The 19,733-nt window shown below is 40.1% G+C and overlaps 1 protein-coding gene across 1 annotated transcript; it reads left to right on the plus strand.

The window, feature by feature from the left end:
• The first annotated feature begins 4,207 nt into the window (after positions 1 to 4,207).
• pepd (peptidase D) lies at positions 4,208 to 19,012 on the plus strand. Its single transcript, XM_073464851.1, has 15 exons — positions 4,208 to 4,473; positions 7,145 to 7,328; positions 7,763 to 7,890; positions 8,979 to 9,042; positions 11,343 to 11,390; positions 11,793 to 11,854; positions 12,718 to 12,762; positions 13,672 to 13,747; positions 14,612 to 14,658; positions 15,160 to 15,228; positions 16,059 to 16,136; positions 16,255 to 16,403; positions 16,627 to 16,811; positions 17,445 to 17,636; positions 18,523 to 19,012. The coding sequence occupies exons 1-15, from the start codon at positions 4,457 to 4,459 to the stop codon at positions 18,649 to 18,651; spliced, it is 1,473 nt and encodes a 490-aa protein (XP_073320952.1). The 5' UTR covers positions 4,208 to 4,456; the 3' UTR covers positions 18,652 to 19,012.
• The last annotated feature ends 721 nt before the right edge of the window (positions 19,013 to 19,733 follow it).

The raw sequence follows: 19,733 nt of genomic DNA on the forward strand, positions 1-19,733 counted from the left end.
AAGAAATTCAGACTCAGATTCCTCTGTTCTCAGAGGGAAATAAGGTCCCCAGAACACTGTTTGAAGCTGGGAAGGTGGCAGGGTCCGCCACGTATAAGAACAAAGACCAACAGTATGAAATTGTGTTGTCCTTTAAGGTCAGTTTGTTTATTTAGTTTATTTAGGCATAAAAAATCACATATAGTGAACCTTTAAATATGCCTCTTCAAATGCATTTTCAATCATCTGAACATCCACCATCTCAAATCTTTGTAACTGCGTCCAATATTTCATTGTATACACTTCACATACATGTGATGCAAGTGACCTAAGGTTAAGACTTGAGCTGGAGGGGAACCGGCAGATGAAACTTCGTCATATAACTCTGATGTAAAGTTTGCATTATTTTTTTAATTACTCAGTCAGAAGGATAAGGCGATTCAAAGAGTGTGTATCCACGTTGTCTGTGTCCCTGTGTTGCTATAATCTAGAAATTGTACTATTTCGCAAAATAATAGTGATGCCAGTAATATTAAAACAGTCTCCTTTTAAAAGGTATTAAATGTATTTGAATAATTAAGGGTTTTGTAATCACTTATTCCTTTATGACACTCTCACCAGAGGGGTATTACAGTAAGAATCCACTCAGCAGAGTCCGACTGCATTCAGGCAGCGTTTTTGTGTTTTAATTAAACCCTCCTCTGGTCATCTGAAGAGAGGAAGTAATCCAAGTCAATTGTGCTTCTCGACAGACTCCACTATCTGCCTAATTGACTGAAGCACTTTTTTGTAGGAGAAGGATAGAATTAGTTTCTGGAGGAAACTTGAAGTGATCTGATCTCTTCTTTGAGGATGTCGCTCTCGTCCCCTGTTGGCTTGAAAAGTAAAAAGGTCTGTATGTCGGTCATGTTGGATTTATGATGATTAAAATTGAACTTGAAATGGATCAAAACTACCAAATTGCTCAGAGAAACTTACCACATAATTCCTGCATTATAATCCATACATTTGTTCTCCAAATGATGATATTTGGGCCAAAATACATGCAAATACACTGCTTTTGTTTTCACACAAGTGGCAAACTCTGCTTCCCATGTGGACAAGAGGGAGGCATATTCTGCCTCCTTATTTACAGTATTTACTGAATGTTATGTTAGACGTCATTTAATTGAAAAATGTTGACCAAGAGCAACATATTTTTAAGAAAAGGATCTTGGAAGCAGTTTTGTAGGGAAGTAGGAATATAGTTAACATTCTCGATATCTGGGAGCCACCTTCAACAATCTCTGTCTTGCTTGTTAAGCGTTAAGTTAAGTGCTTTGCTCAAGGGAAGTGGTTAGAGACAAAGTGGGAAGAAAGCAGAGTGTTTGAGCAAAGAAACCAGCAACTTCCTAATAACAACCATTGCTGCTGAACTTTTTTCCTTTACCAGAAATGTTATGCTTCGCAGCCACCCGACTTTCTCTCATTTATTTTCGGCCCTTTGTTGTCCTGTGTGTCTTTGAAGATGCTCCTCCTTCCACTGCAAATGTCCAACACCCGCAAGGGCTAAAGTCAAGGGTTCAAAGCTGAGCAGTTCAACTGTATCAGCACAACTTACAGCTGGCACTAGAGATAAAAATTTAGGATGCAGGGGAACTGGCACTCAGTCTACAGTGACAGTGGTGGCTTGACGCCTGGCGTCCCAGGGTCCTCCTTTGTACTTCCAGCAGAAGACACTTCCTCTGTGCCAGAGGGGCCACTGAGGAAGAACAACTACATGTGAGTCACATTAGGATTTATTCTTGTGGAGTGTGAATCAAGCCATTGATTGTCTATGAACTAATCCGACTTTTCTGTAAGTTTATTGTATTTTGCAAGAAATACGAGGATGCCTATAATTGGATTGTACTTTGCTCTTTTCAAAAGTGTCCGTTGCATTCACATGAAAATAATGAGGGAAAACTGCCTCTGGTTTAAATTAGACACAACTTAGAGAGAGCAACGGCCTCATTTAGCTGAGCCCACACTGGCAGAGAGGGTGTCGGAAAGGTCAGGAGCCTTTTTAATAATATCTAGAAATCTAAAATAAGAATTCACTATTAGTTCGGGTTTTTTTTGCAAAATATGAAGTCCACATAATGACTGAACACTTTGCATGAGTTTAGACAAGGACAAACTGCATTTGCAAGTATTTGCAGCTAAATTCCTCACTTGCCTCCAGTGAGATTAAAATACATTAAAGATAACTTCCATCTAGCAGCATTAGATGTGTTTCTAAAGCTAAAAAAAACTTTATTTTTGTAGTAAAATAGATAGGTGTCAAAATATCTTGTTACTATATACATCTACCTGTCATCACAGTGAAGCTGCTCATGTTTCACTGTCAGTGTGCCAGTCCTTCTGACAGTCTGTCATCTGTGTCTGGATGCTGTCTTTTATGACACATTGTTTAGAGTTACCTGCATCATGTTTCTGCAGTCACTCATGATAATAATTAATTATTTCTCGACCTCTACCTGCATTGTGACAGAAGAGAGCTCCATCTCCCCCTACTGTTTCCACTGTAAAAGCACCACTGCGGAAGCGAATCAGAGGAGAGTGTGAGCTGTCTTATGTGTTTAGGTGGTGCTTCTTAACCCTTGGACGATTGATACGTTGAACATGACACATTATTTAGTCCACTTCTAACTTGTAAACAATGAAATCTGGTGCACTGTATGATAAACACAGCCGTCACTAGCTAAGACCCATTAAAAAATATATATTAATAAATAATTATTATACACTTGATTCTCACCACGTATGCATGTGAAAAAATAAACACATTGTGCGCTCCCTGTAGATTATACAACATGTCCTAATTCTCTTAGTGGGGGCTTATTTGTATTCATGACCATGCAAAATTTAGCTTCCTCAGCACATGACAAAAAAAAAAAAAAGAGAAAAGAAGAACTGAAAGCAGATCGCCTGTGTGACGACAAGGTCAGGTGTCTTAATCGTGCTATTCCTCTTTTCAATTAAAAAAATATATATATGTATATATATAATGTATAACTGCAGATGTAGCTTGATGATAATGAAACAAACAGAGCTGAGAGCTGGATGGTGTCTGCATGTGTAGCTCTAACACTTTGTATTATAGTCCATTTATATTGTATTAGCTACATTTAAATAATAATGCAGGGCCGGCCCAAGCAACAAGCCAACTAAGCAGTTGTTTGGGGCCACGGCACCTGCAGCTCTTGAAATGTCACACATGACAGGTTGATAAATATATATATATTTTTAGTGTGTGTGATATGTTATATCAGTGGTAATCATACAAAAGAAAAACAACATATTTTGTTATTTTTTTAACGAACTGAAGTCCATACTACTGGTTAAATCATGTCAATCAATCTCCATTTCACCCAGTTCATTTTCTGTCATTATTTAAGTTTCTATTTAATTTATTTCATATTGTTGAATATAATTACTATTTTACATTTGCATTTTACATATTACACTATATACACTATACACTTAACATTTATCATTTTTATGTACAAAACAATTTCTTTGTTGTTGACTGTCCTGCACTTCTGCACATTTCATATTAAAATGGTTAACTTGTTTACAGTAGATGCATTGTCTGCTGGTTTATTTTCATATTTTCCAGCTGACCAGTAAGCCATGATTATTGTTGTGTTATATGTAGAGTGGACCAATGATGGAGCTTGGAAAATATATAGTTAATAGTTTGGGGGTGGGGGGGCCCAAAATGAATTCTGCTTAGGGCCCCATAAAGCCTTGGGCTGGCTCTGTTTACATGTTTAGTCATTGTAGCCCTCAGTGGGTAATACTTTCTAGCTATGATTGTAGCCAAAAATGTAATAACATGGCAAAAACCTTGAAGTGTATACGTAATATCATCAGTGGTACCCAACTACAGGGCATCAGTGACATCGGTGAAGTCAATATATATAAGAAATATATATAAATACATTTAAAAACAATTTAAAAAGTAGCAGGACACGAGGACTTTAAACAGTATTTTGTTTTTTTTAAATATAAATGATGATAAATTTACCTTTTGAATACTTCAATCAGATAACTGTATGTACTTGCTGCTCTCTTGTACTGTATTGTATTTGGCAACCACAGTACTGGCAATGATGTGGCATTTAGGGGGTGAAGGATTTTCCCGGGTGTTTTCACTAGCAGCTCATGGTGCCTGCATTGTTTCGCCCCTCTTTCTTCTACTTAGGTGATTTTGATTCGTGTCACGGTCTTTTTCATCTCCCTGACTTCAGCACTTTGTTAACGACAGCCCAGTTTGGAGAAGAAAAGAAAAATGAAGAACACCATAAAAGGCTCTCGATGCAACTTCACCGGCGAAGACGATGCGGTTTCCTTGAACTCGTGAACGCAGCACACTGCTACGTCAGCTGATCAGAGCCGCACAGAACTCACGTGACTCCAGCCGGCACGTGACAGTCTGGACCAGCACGTCAACATGGCCGCCGCACCACAGTGAGTTGTCGCTCCTGATTTTTCTGACAGCGCTTTAAAAAAAGTACTATTACATGTATGTTATTATCAGTCATGTCATAAATACAGTCGTGTTAGCTTTCACTTTGAGTCCACCGCTACATAAAGACGGTATTTCTCTAAACTCGTCTGATTATTAATGTGTAAGTTATCGTTAATCTGTTAACTACCAACAAAATGTCTTCAAGTTTAGCTTCCTGAGAAGTAACTGAACTTCCTACACGATTGATATTTGAAGAGATGTGTTGCACATATCCTCATCTGTTAAATAAAAAAAAAATATTAAGGAACACAGTTTCACAACAGGCATTTTAAGAAATAAGAAATTCAGGAAATAAAGCTTCGGTTTTTTAAAAAAACAGCTAAAACTCTGGTGCTAGCTTACCCAACTGTAGCTGTTAGCTTACTGCTCAGAAATATTTTGACTTAGTTCCCAACCTTTTTTTTTTTTTGGCTTGGAGCCCCTTAAAGTGAAGCAATCTCTACTTGTGACCCTTGTGAGTGTTTAACTTCAAGTGTTCTTAAAGGCCTGAAGACATGAAAGTATCCAGTATTACGCAAGATGAATCAAAAACCGAAGAAAATAATTTGGAGGAATGATTTTGTGTCACTGCATTTGCAAGTATTTGCAGCTAAATTCCTCACTCGCCTCCAGTGAGATTAAAATACATTGAAGATAACTTCCATCTAGCAGCATTGGACGTGTTTCTAAAGCTAGAAACTTTATTTTTTGCAGTAAAACAGATAGGTGTCAAACTATCTTGTTACAGTATACATCTACCTGTCATCACAGTGAAGCTGCTCATGTTTAACTGTCAGTGTGTCAGTCCTCCTGACAGTCTGTCATCTGTGCCTGGAGTCTGTCTTTTTATGACACATTGTTTAAAGTTACCTGCATTGTGACAAAAGAGAGCTCCATCTCCCCCTATGTTTCTTACTCTTTCAGTGATTTTTGACAGCCTTGGGGGTATCCTAACCCCTGACTTGGGCTAAACTACTAGTGAATTTATGAATACATTGCCAAAAACTGCACCGCCATCCTTGCATTATTTCTTTACTTTTGATGTGCATCTGACAGTAGTAAAATCACTCGCTTTCTCTTCACCACAGTTCTTTTATACCCATTAGTGCATTTGTTAGAGATACAGTTGCTTTATGTTTAAGAAGTGCAGCATTGAACTAGAACAAATAATCCAGAGGTTAATGGGCTGACATGCAGAAGATCATACAGCAATTACGTTGTGTGAAATAATTATCTAGTCATCTCAAAAGGGCAAGCTTCATTTTTCTTGTGATCACGACACAGCCAAGGCCGACTTCTTGTGATCCTGAGATAAAAGCCTACTCAAATCTGCTGTGGTAATCATAAAGTTGTCAGCGATCAGCAGTAATAAGGTGATCTCTGCCAGAGAATGGAGCAAACATGAGGCACGCCTTGTGACATTATGTAATACAGTGCAACCCCAGAAACTCTTTCCTTTTAAAAATTAACATAGTTTAATACATTTACAAGGTGTTTTTTGTTCTTGGGCTATTGCCAGCAGGGAATTTTAACTGTTATATTACATGATTGTGTCTGCCTTCTTCAATACCGTCATTCCCCACCTCACCTGGGATGATCCGTCCTCATAGATACACATTTACACCTGGATACTCAGCCAGCAGTGAATGGTACAGAAATCGCTGAGCCATAAAATACTATGAGATTATGGATTAACCTTTGGTACACTGGATATGTTTGTTATCTTATCCACAAAGCTAGGGCCAGAGATCAAGTTCAGAACCAAAACCATCACTTAAAAGCATGTCTATCTGTCTATATCTCTGTGTTAGCTCATTCTGAAGGCAGTGGGTTCGCCCACCTCTTCATGCTGAAATGTACTGACCAAATCCTGAGGATTACCTCCCGACAGAGCTTAAAACATAATGGGTCCCCTCTCCTTGCTGTGTGTGTGTGTGCCTGCGAGTGAACCATAACATCTTCAGCTCAGTGAGTCAAAAGACATTAAGTGAAGTTTCTTCACACTGCAGCTGTTATACTGTACTTTTGAGAATAAGCAGTGGGGAAAAAATGGAGAATAACTGATGATGGAAGGGAGAGTGAGGATAGTTAAAGTCATTTTAGGGTTGTATTCGTTGTGACAGGGCAATCTTAATCCAGACCCAGAGTCCTTCAGTTTAGGGGAGGCGTGAGCGATCTAGCCAAAATGTAATATCACAATGCTTTTAATCGCAATAATCATCGACAACCTAAAATGCAATATAGTTGGACATGAAATACCCAATTAATTTCTCCATCTGCACCATTTAGACACAGTATTTCTTTTGGCACAAGCTCCCCGTGTTGTAGCCATAAGTCACGGTGCATTATTTACAAAATGTTGCTCAAGGAAGAGCCACATGAAGTAATTTGTGAAATGGGCATAGCACTCTAGTTGGCTACATCACGCTATTGGTATGTTCAGGTAAAGCTGATCGGTTTGTCAGTGAAGTTATATGTGAAGTTTGGAAAGATGAGTAAGAGAACATCCGATACTGTAATCTCTGCGATTCACCTGACAAGTAAATTGTGTATGCGTGATCAACCCCTAGCTGAGTTTCAGTCTCTCCAACTACTACGCCACCTAACCTCTGTCTCCCTGTCCTTTCTAAGATCCATCTACTGGCTGGGTAATGAGACCCTCAGGGTGTCTGCTGCCCTGTTTGCAGAGAACCGTCGACGACTATGCACAGGGCTGAAAGCCAAAGACGGAGTGGTGCCGCAGTCAGTGGTCGTGCTGCAGGGTGGAGAGCAGAAGCAGAGGTACTGCACGGACACAGATCTCCTATTCAGGCAGGTAGGTAGTCTGCAGTTGACTCATGTCCTGTGTTGCTTAGATGCTCAGGTGCTCTCAGATGCCTGATCCCGACAGCACCCACAAAAACCTCCAGCTTCTCCTAAAGTCAAGTCCAGCTCTGAGTTTCATTTGTTAACCTCCTGTCTCTGTCAAAATTATGTAGGTCAGCCATCCTGCAGATAAATCACTTCTATGATCAAAGATTGTCCAACACTCCTTCTTAAGGTTGTGATTTGTTATAAAAATCAATGGGTACATTAAAAGTTTTATTTGTTGTCGAGCTCTTTATTCACCTCTCTTGGCCTAACTGGCCTAATCAAGGACAACACCTTATTCTGTCTTCTATAATAGAGCAGACTTGGCTGACTTTCTCTTCTAGCTGACTATCATAATCTCCCTCACTAATGCTTTGGCTGATTCCTTCTATTCTGCAGGAGTCTTTCTTCCACTGGGCTTTTGGAGTAACCGAGCCTGACTGTTATGGAGCCATTGATGTGGACTCTGGGAAATCCTTCCTTTTTGTTCCCAAACTGCCTGAAAGCTATGCTACTTGGATGGGAGAGTGAGTCACACTAATCTTCAAAGAGCTGTGTACATGGCCAGCAGTCACCACCAGCTGGCCCATAGCTGTGGGCTCTAACTTGAAGAAAAGGTTGACAGAGTCATGTGCTACACAGTTGGATCTTTAACACCCAGCATAAATATGTTTTATATGAGTGTTTGTATTTAGGTTATGTATTGTAAAAGCCAAACGGGAACCATTTTAAACTTTAGTTTAGTCATCACTCAAACCACCTCAGGCATATTTTGATTAGACTGATAACAAAGCCTCCTATTTCCAGTTCACACACTACACATGTAAAAGAAAAGCAAATGAGTTGTATTTATTGTTTTTTTAAAATTATTTATTTATTGCTTGTTTCAGAAATTATTTATCCTCCTTAAAAATGGACAAAAATAAAACTTTGAGAATACAACTGAGTACTCAGTTATTGTTTTCAGAAGTTGATGACTTCAAATGCTAACACTCAGATTCCAACGGGCCCGTCTCCGCCACGTTACAGCCACTGGAGCCGATCGCAGCCGTTCTAGACAATGCTTGTGTTTCCACCTGCTGCGCCACGGTACGTTTCAGCAGCGTCCCAGAAGCTCTGCTCCGCGATTAATACGAGCCAAGTCTGACAGAAGTGGACCGCAGCCGTTTCAAGCTGCACAGAGCAGTTCGAGCCCGACAAGAAGTCGGACAGCAGAACGGCAGAGTGCATCTGGTCGATTTTCCCAAAAAAACACCCCGCATAGATCTACAGCACAACAAAGTTGGAAATATTAACAATAAACACACTTAAAACACACAAATATGAAACAGTTTAACTATGTAGCCGACTCAACCACAGTAGAGGCACTAAAATCAAGGACAAAATAATGAAATAAACACAATCTGAGCAACTCAAATATCAGGCAGGCATGACACTCCGCCTCGGATACACTCCCAGCAGGATATGGAGCAGCTGGGACGTCAGAACAAAACAGTGTTGCACACATGCCAGATAACAGAGACGTGCCCGGTGGAATCAAAGGGACAGTCTTTTTGTTTGTTGACTGGACTTTTTTTTTTTTTTAACCTGTTGTGTGTTTTGCATGTTTTGGCAGGATCTTCCCCAAAGAGCACTTCAAGGCGAAGTATGCTGTTGATGAGGTGCACTATGCCTGTGACGTAAGTCTGCCTGTGTGGCTGCTGGTCTTTACTCTGTGCGTGTGTGTGTGTGCGTGTGTGCGTGTGTGCGTGTGTGTGTGTGTGTGTGTGTGTGTGTGTGTGTGTGTGTGTGTGTGACCTTTTTTCTGTGCAGTAACTGAACCTTGATGTTCAGTCACTGAGCTATGAAGTCAAAGCAAAGGACACCAGTGCTTCCACAGACTATTTTTAAAGGTGAAAGTCATCAGTCTTTTATTTCAACCTTCTGGCAAAGATGTGTGGCACCAGGTAGTAGGACCAATATCTGGTTTGAGTTTGTTCTTGGATCTCCGGCACTAGAAGGTGTCAGTGCATACATTTTCATTACAAACATAGACCTGCATAATTTACATCCACTCAACATGTCAAGTAAGATGTAATTATTTTCTGCCATACATACTCGCCAAACTGTTTTATTCAAAGGGATTAAAATGTACATTAACAATTAGGTTGAGTTTGCATGTGATTGGATGTTTTGGGCATGTGCACACACTTGCGTGAGAGGGTGTGAAAACTCTGGGGGCATCCATGACATCGATGCTTATCGTCTGAGAGAATGTGGACAGTAGCTGGATTGTGGATTTGTGTGTGTATATACCTCTGACAGAGATTACCACCAACATTCCCCGGGGGACTTTTATTTTGAAGTCTATTTTAAATTTGTAAGCTGCAGCTTCATTCTCGTCATTTTAACAGCCTAGTCTAAATATACATTCTGCTCAGGCTTTCTGTAATTGCCTATTTTGAGAGTTTGGGAAAACAGTGTGTAAGTGGTGACTGCAGGTTCCCATGGGAGCCATGTTGGAGGGTTGACGGCTCCAGAGCTATTTTGGAGGTGTGGAGGTTGACAAATCATGATAATATAATCTGACTATAACACGACAGAATTTAATGACCAACTAATGTCTAAAAGATGGACTCTTAAATGATCACTCTCAGTTGTATGCTCTTTCTTTATTATACACTGTGACCTTGCGATGACTCATCCTGCTGATGACGTCTCAGGTTTTTTTTTTTTACATCTGCACACCTGCCTGAGGTGTTAGATTTCCTAATTAGTCGCAGGTTTAGTTTCAAATTATCACTATCACAAGTAACAGCCAGTTCTTCCATGAAGCCACAGCAGCTCAGTAATGCAGTGTAATATAAAATCAAATAATAATTGCTGATACTGCCAGACAAAGAAAGTAGTTGCAGGTGATCAGCATTCACTCGGCAATGTTGCCTACGGAAGCACCTAAAATAGTCTTTTTATCAGAACCAGGTCATGAATATTTGAGCAGATTTCTAATTTTGAAACGCTCACACATGGAAGATGTTGTGCACACACACTTTTATCAGCATTGCCCTGCTTAACATGCAAGTGGTTCATCTTTAAATTGTTGAACGCAGCAGTTTGTGGAGAAAAATGTGAATGAGGTGTTTTTCCATCCTTTTGTAAGTGTCTGGCTGGTGTTAACCTTCATGAGTTATTGTTGGCAGAGTTTTGTTGAGATCCATATTTGTGGATCTATGCTGATATTTTAGGGATGTGCAACAAGTTTGCATTCTCAGACCCATCTTGTACAGCTGCAAGTCAGCCATTTAATTAAAAAAAACCTGCTGTCCACTGATTTTTCAAGTTCTGTTTTATTTCAGAAAAATCATCATTGCTCTGCAAACTTCTTTTATTTGGCTTTACTTGGCACATGCAGAAATCTTAATCTTGCATAAAATGACTCAAATGTCTCAAATATTTCATCATAAAATGAACAAAAACAGATTTGTAACTGATTAAATTCTTGAGGCAGCCTCTTTTTTTACAGGTTGAAGTTATTGTTGCTGCTAATCATTGGAATCATTGTTAGATAAAGACATCTTCAGACTGGCATTTAAAACTTTGTAGCATGATAGTAATTATTCCAATGTCCCAAAATGAAGCAGCAAATTGATTTGGATCTGTGTTCTTAGGGAGGGCTTTTTTATATATTAAGAAATTAATTTTAGTGGTAATTTTTAGTGGTTAATAATAAGATTGCTCAAATGTCACCACATCGTCTGTGAACACTGAGTCAGGGATCTGTTGTCTGACATTTAGGCTGTTGGCAGAGGAGTAATAAAGTCGCTTGGGTTCGTCATTCAGTGTGCTGCTGAGTACCACAGAGGCCACGTAGCCACAACAGCGTCTGCCAGAGTGACCTTTATTCTGCAGCCTGAGAGCAGAAGAAAACTGGTGCCTGTTGTCTCTGCCGCTCCGCTGTCTGTCTCAGTCCTCTAATTACTGCCTCTCTGTTTCCCTGCAGATCGCCGATGTCCTGTCCAACCTGAAACCAGCTACTCTCCTGACACTGGTATGCTGATGGCTACTCTGTATTGTAGCGTTGAGTTAGAGCAGTGCATCAATCATTCCTTCCTGATAACAGCTAGTTATGTATACAGGTTAACGTAATATCAGATGACTGATCACAGATCCAATTCTTCAGGTGTGATGAAGTATTTTACTAAACCAGCTGTAAGGATGGTTGTCTTTCAAAGGTCCAGTGGGTTTGCCTCACTCCACCACACCTTGCCTGATGTTCGCTGCCAGCTCACACTGTTAACATTGACACAAAATACCTGCCATTGCAAATAAATATAAACTCCTTTTTTACTAATTTGACAGCTGTCAGAATCGAATGAGCTGTATTGACATTTGAATGCACTTTTTGGTGATGTCATTTCTCTTTACTTGTGTTTGTTTTTCTTCCATGCAGCGTGGACAGAATACAGATAGCGGGAGCACCTGCCGTGAAGCCTCCTTTGAAGGAATTAGTCGGTATGTTTAATTGCCGTTACTTTGCATTAACATAATTATACGTTGTCTGTGGAGTTTATTGTTGTCGGGTTTTTCTTTTTTCTTTTCTAACCAAGGATGCAGCAACCTGTCATGCATACTGATTGTTGCTGATGAACCTAATTCTAAATATAATTTAATTAAACAAACGATCGTACTTTTCCTTGTTAGTTATCAATTAATGGCAATGTTACTGTTGTCCTAAGCTAGTCTTTGTTCTTTTTTGAACCGCATACATTACACCGTTTTATCTAGTTCTACACTGTGACCCTCACTGCTTTGAAAAACAAGTCTCATAGACTTTAAATTCAAAGCTAATATAACCATTTGCATTTCAATAAAACTGTATAACAGTATAAATTGAGGTTGGCAAATGAGGGAAAAAATGTTGGCAGTTAGGCTCCATTGATGTGAAGCATCTTCATAACAAAGGCCCATATAAAGATAGGAAATAAGTCAGGATCTCCCCGGAGTGTAGCTGCTGCTGATGGTGGAGTAAAGCCAGCAGAAACACACTTGAATTTCCCTAGACATCCCAGAGGTCACGGTGGTGATTGGGGGGAGGTGATGCATTGTACAGTAGCACGTCTAAAAGACAGGATGACAGAATTGCAATGGTATTTAAATAATGGCAAACAGGGACTGATTGGCTTGTGGAACAGTAGCAGAAAGCTCATTGGTCAAGTATGGTGACATCATAATTGTGAATGTCTGGATTTTTGACAACATGGGAAAGCGGACGTGACGAGAACAAACAGAACCCCGGGAAGAGGGAAGAGAGAGACATTTCTTATTCAGAGCTTTATTTATAATAACAATGTTGCTCTTTCTTTGTTTTTAATCAGCTTCCAAGTGAACAACACTCTTTTGCACCCAGTCATTGTGGAATGGTAAGTAATTAAATTATGTTTTTATAATATTATTCATAAAAGCCAGTGCACAATGAGAAAAGACTGTATTGTAAACCTCTCCCTAAAAAGTGTATTCAGTTATTCTGCTACTTTTAGCTCCCAAACCTTGTCAATTGCATCTGCCCAGTCAGGTAATTGTGTCTGCAGTCAGACACAGGAGTTTTTCTTTGGCTTGTTTTTTTCCCTTTAAGAATCTGAAGTCAGTCCGTGCAGATGTAATGGACTTCGTGCTCGCTCAGTTGTCCTTGGCATTAGAGTTTGCAGCCTCCCAGATGAATTGACATTTTCTGAAATAAGGAGGAATGTTTTGCAGGCACACCTCCTGTGGAGAAAGACTTGATTGTACCTCTCTGCCCCCGCTACTCTGCAGAGCTCGCATGGCTCTCTTTTAATGGGCTGTTTCTCCCTCTTTCTTGTTACTATTGGTTATCAGTGCTTTGTGATTTGTTTCTATTATTGTGAAAATCATTACTACTTCAGACCATTTAACCATGTAAGGTGCAGCTATCGCTTCCCTGTCACAAATGAAGATCAGCAGGCGAATTCTCATATGGTGTTGGATTTAAATCAAAGATTGTATTCCATTGTATTGTTTGAACATTTTCATCAGTCAGTTATGAGTTTCCCACTGATAATTCAAGACACATCAGGCCTGATGTGTATATACAAAGTTAATGGGAATAAGGCAGGACCATCTGGTTGTTCTCTATATCAGTTCGTCTCAAATGTCAGCCCTCAGTATAAAAACTTAATTCTTTTAGCTTAAAGGGAGGGTTGTTTGAATTGTCTTTACTGTTTGGCTGTACCTTCATCACACTGTGCATCGATAAACTGCCAGTGTGATAAGAGAGCTGGTCTCTCACCTCTTGTTTCTTTGTGTGTCTGCAGCCGTCTGACTAAGACTGATATGGAGCTGGAGGTCCTGCGCTACACCAACAGGATTTCCAGTGACGCCCACAAAATGGTAAGATCCTTCAGAGCATCTGCAAGCGCACCCAAAATGGTATATTTTAAACTTTTACACAATAAAAAGTAAATTAAAGTTCAGGGCACAAAACTAAACACCCCAAAGTATCAAAGTGTCAAGCAGCTTATTGAGTTTAAAACTCCCCCAAAGGATTTAAGATGTCAGCACCCTTTCAGCCTATAAACTGTTTAAATGCCATTGATTTTAACTTCATCCAGTAGCTTTGAGGGCAGCAGTTAACAGAGATAGCCTTTGACCAATAAGCTGTAACATTAAAGCAATATTTAACTTCTGCACAGGATTTGGCTTTATCGCCATGAATAAACTTTTTTTTTTTTTAGTTTTTTGGGCCTTCTTATGGCTTTATTATTTGATAGGAAAGCTTGAGACATGTACATGGGGCACGCGCTCTACCAGCTGAGCTACCGTGGTGTCCCTAAATTCTTCTGAAATCACTTACCCTAACAATTCAATATTGTTTTTCCTTCCCATTATTATTATTTATTAGACTCATTAAACGAGGTATGGTCTTCCCCATGTGTCCACAAAGCTACTATATTTGATAGATTTTCAGGTATAACCTTCCCCATGGCTATACAGACAATGTTGTCCCATATCAGCAAGACTTTTAAACTTTAATGCATACTTTGTACTACATGGAAGTATTAAAAAAAAAAAAGAAACTTACAGGCAAAACATGCAGAGAGCCATTATGCAATCAGGTACATACAGAAACGATTAATAGGGTTTGGTGCTCTGTGCATAGGGTGAACATTGAGATCCATTTCAAAAGAGTCAGTCACAGTTTTATCCAGTAGTTTTTAAGTCTGTTCATCACATAATCTCACATTTTCTCTGTAGGTCATGAAGCATGTGAAGCCTGGGCAGAAGGAATATGAAATGGAGAGGTGAGTGGTGCATGTCCATGTTTGGTGACAAGACATAAAAATAAAATGTCTGTCTACTCTTTTATCTATGGTTACATCTACATTGTGTGAAGGGATTAAAGCAGACCATTTGACTTTCAAATAGTCTCATGATGATAAAACCTTGAGTGATAATTGAAGAATGTTTTGTTGATGTGTGTGTATTTTAGTGAGATTATTTGCCTTGTTTTTTAATAATTTTGCGTCAGATAAGCTGCCAGTCTTGCTCGTTTGCCTTTTGCTTAGCAAGAATAATCAGGAAATGTGGGTTTGTCATCTCAGAGTTGTGAGGCTGTCAAGATCCAAACAAGTGTTTGATGTGCTTGTCTGTGTGATGATTAAATGAGTGCTAAATTAATTCTTAAAAAGCACAGAGTCAGGAAGAGGGCAGCGAAAAGTCAACTGCTAATTAGTATTTTCTGTGATCTCTCTGAAAATTTTTTGTTTCCCTTTTCTTCCTTTTTTTTTTTGTTATCTTTGCAGCCTCTTCCAGCACTACTGCTACAATAAAGGAGGGATGCGTCACACCTCGTACACCTGTATCTGTGGAACGTAAGGCTTTATTCAGCGAATCTTTGCCCAATTCATTTCAGACCGACACTGAAATTATGCTCGTCCAAAGACACACACCTCCCAAATCTCGACTATGTCTTGTTCCAAGCTGCATCAAGCGAGCTGATCGGTCGATTCAATTCCTGTCTGGAGGCGGATTTCAAACAGAGACAAAAACAAACATGAGTGACAAGTACATTTGTTCACCTGTGAGCAGCCTGGAGAAGCATACTTATAGCCTCAGTAATAACCTATATAATTGATTCATTACATTGCTGGTATAATACGATTATTGCTATGAATGAAGAAGTTACCAGTCCACATCTTCAGATCACACACCATAAAAAGCTGTTTTTGCTTGTTAAGAAGAGCTTTGCTAAAAGGACAATAGTGTGCAGGACGCAGAGTAAGTTGGACTCTGCAGAATCCCGACTATCTCACTGGACAGCACAACATCAAATTCCCTCTTTGTTGCATGGTTACTGTCAGCTAGCAACGTCATTATGAGTGAAGAATTTTCAGACATTTTTGCTAATCATGCCTTCGGCCTTTTGTATTAAAGGCCATGTGTAATGAATACTTCCTGGGGATGAGTGGTCGGTGGATACAAGCTGTTTTTCTGTTCTAATTAACGGCTTGATAAAATGATGACCTGATCATCACAGTGATTCTTGAAAGATGCACTGTGTCTGGATTTTCTAAGCTTAAAGGTTAAAGGACATTGATAAAATGTGTAAAGACTGGAATCCTCTTGATGCTGTACTGAAATGTTCATTAAAATGTGTTTTTCCATGATTTTAAATTCACATATTGTTATTGTTTAATGATAGTGGCAACAACTCCTCCATTCTGCACTACGGCCATGCTGGGGCTCCCAATGACAAGACAATTATGGATGGAGACATGTGGTGAGTAGCCTTCAGTAGTTTTTTTTAACATTTGGCTCAAAAAACACTTTGGATACAAACACAACGCACTGTGGGAATGAGTTTGACTGAACTAGTTCTGATGTGTTGTCCCCTGCAGTCTGTTTGACATGGGTGGAGAGTACTACTGCTACTCCTCAGACATCACCTGCTCCTTCCCAGCCAATGGCAAGTTCACTCCAGACCAGAAGGCCATCTATGAGGCGGTCCTCAAGTCCTCCAGAGCAGTCATGGCTGCCATCAGACCAGGTTATCATTTTTTTTAGTCGGTTTAACTATTGACTACTGTGATGATGCTGTAGTTAGCAGTAGTTAGCTGATACTCTCATGATATACCGACCCATATTCGTTTTAAGTACGACTTCAACAGTTGGCCAATTCTGACATACTGCAACTTGCATATCAGTATACATACATAAATAAATAAATATAATCTGCCTGTCCTTTATAAACCATGCTGCTTGTGTTGAAGGTGTGAAGTGGACCGACATGCACCGCCTGGCTGACCAGGTTCACCTGGAGGAGCTGGTGAAGATCGGCATCCTGAAAGGTTGCGTGGACGACATGTTGAAGGTCCACCTGGGCTCCGTCTTCATGCCTCACGGCCTTGGACACCTGCTGGGCATCGACGTGCACGATGTGGGAGGATACCCTGAGGTGAAAACGGAGGTCTTGCATTCTGAGATTGGCCAAATCACAGCCAAGCAGACAGTCAGGACTCCAGACAGTAGAGGAAGCAAACGCAGTTGTGGTCCTCCAATATTGATGTGTCATCCATTATAGAGAGAACCTCAGAGCAGAAGTGAGAGCAGAACAAAAAGAGGCCAAGCTGCAGGAACAAGTTCAGGCTGAGGGCAGGAGAGAGGAGAAGCTGAAATGTTGTCTGAACTCTGAACACAGATGGTTTCAGGATTTTGTACAGTTATGCACTTCTGATGACTAAATATAGAAGACTGTTAACCCACTGAAGCTGCAGTGGAACTGCTGAGTGTTCAGCAGCAGAAGGTGTCAGTATGGGAAGTGCACTGTAGAGCAGGACTCCATGAATATAAATGCAGAGCTCACTCAGTCTGTGGATACATGACAAACCGCACAGATGCCATCGATATTTTGCTGTTTGAAGAACTGATTCACAAAGAATATTTAACACTTGAGAAATGCAGAAAATCTAATTTAATGGTGGTCTCCTGTAGCTATGTCTGCACTGTGTCTGCACACACACACTGCAATGTGTAGTTATGTTTTTGTAAGTGTAAAGCTGTAGTTCAAACAAACTTTACTCTTGTCCAGGGGACGGACCGTATTGACGAGCCTGGACTGAGGAGTCTTCGGATGGGCCGCCTGGTGCAGGAGAGGATGGTCCTCACCGTGGAGCCCGGCATTTATTTCATCAACCACCTGCTGGACCAGGCCCTGGCCAACTCCGCCCAGAGCTGCTTCATCAATAACCAAGAGCTGGCTCGCTTCCGCGGCTTTGGAGGGGTCAGTCTGCCTGCGAAGTTATATATTTGGTTGTTTTTATTGGATTGGATTCACCAAAGGAGTCGTCGAACTGAATTTGTTGTCTACAGGACGAATGCCACAAAGCCAATGATGCTGAAATTAGCTCAGCAGAGAGCTGGCAGGGTAACACGTCCTTGATGCTCGGTCCACAGAATGACAACACTGTTATACTTTAATGTTTTGCAAAAGGGCCAACGTAGAACTGTGATTCTAAAAGGTATAAGAAATGTGACTTAGAAGGGTAACTCCACCAATTACACACATTAAAGTGTGTTTACAGGTCTTGGGGAGTACTACTGCTATCAAGTCATGTAAAGACTGCAATGTAGTACAGTATAACATTCAGACAGGCTAGGAAATCATGACATTTTTATAAAGCCTCAAGGCAGGTCGTAGCCCTAACCCTAACCCTAACAGACTGTTTTAAAGGTATTCATTAAAACCTTTCTGAACTGAAGGTAACATGAATGATCACAGGTACGCTTTGACCAATTAGGATAACACCTCAGTGCATAAAATGGCAAAACAGTGGATTTGTCTTCCGCAGGAGTCACTGTTGAACAGCTCATGTATCTTTCCCTGTTGGACTTTCTGTCTCAGTTATTAAGTTGATGAGTTATCCTAAATCACATGATAATAATGATGATTCATATGACGACAAGAGAAGTTGAACATTCCTGTTAGAGCTGTGGCACCTTCACACTTAACATTTTTCTTCAGGATTACTTCTGCCACATGAGTTGAGGATTTTTAGTGACTGGTGGAGCTCACGATCATCATGTGAATTCTTATGCGTGTCTAAATTTTTGCATTGACTGAGTTTGAATGTTTCCTGTTTGACCGACTGTGTCTTTGCCGTGTTCAGGTTCGCATTGAAGACGACATTGCAGTGACGGCAGACGGTATAGAGCTGCTGACCTGCGTCCCTCGCACCGTGGAGGAGATCGAGGCTTTCATGGCGGACCCCGCAAAACCCTTCAGCCCCGTTGTCTGAGTGACGTCTCGCAGCAAAGTCTGAGCTGTACGCTGCAACTTCAATAATTACTGCAGATAAACAACAAAGAATCTTCTTCAGCTAGAGCGAAGTCATTTCTCTTACACTCATATCTCACGTATCACAACAATCAAGATTATTATTAAGCTTTACTATCATAATGTTTTTAAAATTGTGCTCAGCGTTAGCAGGCACTTGAAGGGACAAACTCCACCTTAATACATGAAGTGTTAATTTCTGTGCCTCATGGAAAAAGAAATTTACTTTTTTAAAATAATTCTTATTCTTATATTTTCTCTTTGTAAAAATGGATTCATAAAAAAATGCTGTGAAATGAAATTAAAACTTTTTAAATTTGCAACTGTGTGCAGCAGAGTATTCTTTCAGTATTGTAAGACGGTTTCGAACAAATCAGTTATTGGACCTCTTTAAGATAAAGAAACATTTAATCAAGGTGTATGTTATCAGAAGAAGTGTGACTTCCAGGATGTATTTGCTGCAACACCACTAATGTCCACTAAGTTGTTCAATTTCAGAAAAGCTAAAAGTACATAAGAATCACTCTTTGAACACTTGAAATTTAGAAGTGATGGATTCTGGTACGTTTGTTTCTCTTCATCCACAATAAAAATCAAGAGTCAGGCTCGTCATCATGTTGGCACATTCAGAATAGTTATTTCCCTCGTATAAAAGGTTATTAATAAAAACTTCACTGGGTACCTTGTGTAACCACAAAGGAAAAGAGGTGATGACGTAAATGTAATATACACACTTGCAGGTATTGGCCACCAGGGGGCACTATATGTCTTTTGAATTTAAACCTATGCTCACTGTGGAGACACTGTTGCAGTGTGTGTTCTGTGCACCATCTATCTGCTGGCATTCTGAGTAACACGGTTCATCTCACGGTTTACACTTCAGCTACGAGCACAAAAACTCCCTGTTCCACTGCATTAAGGCTAAACCAAAAAAGGATATTAACATCTCGCTCATTCTACCAGATTTTTTACGAACTCCAGTACACCGAAAGCCTCAAGCTTTAGCAACTCCAATGACCAGGAGGGCAGTGAACATGTAGTAGG

Source organism: Pagrus major, chromosome 4 (genome assembly GCF_040436345.1).
Source record: "Pagrus major chromosome 4, Pma_NU_1.0".
Classification (NCBI taxonomy): domain Eukaryota; kingdom Metazoa; phylum Chordata; class Actinopteri; order Spariformes; family Sparidae; genus Pagrus; species Pagrus major.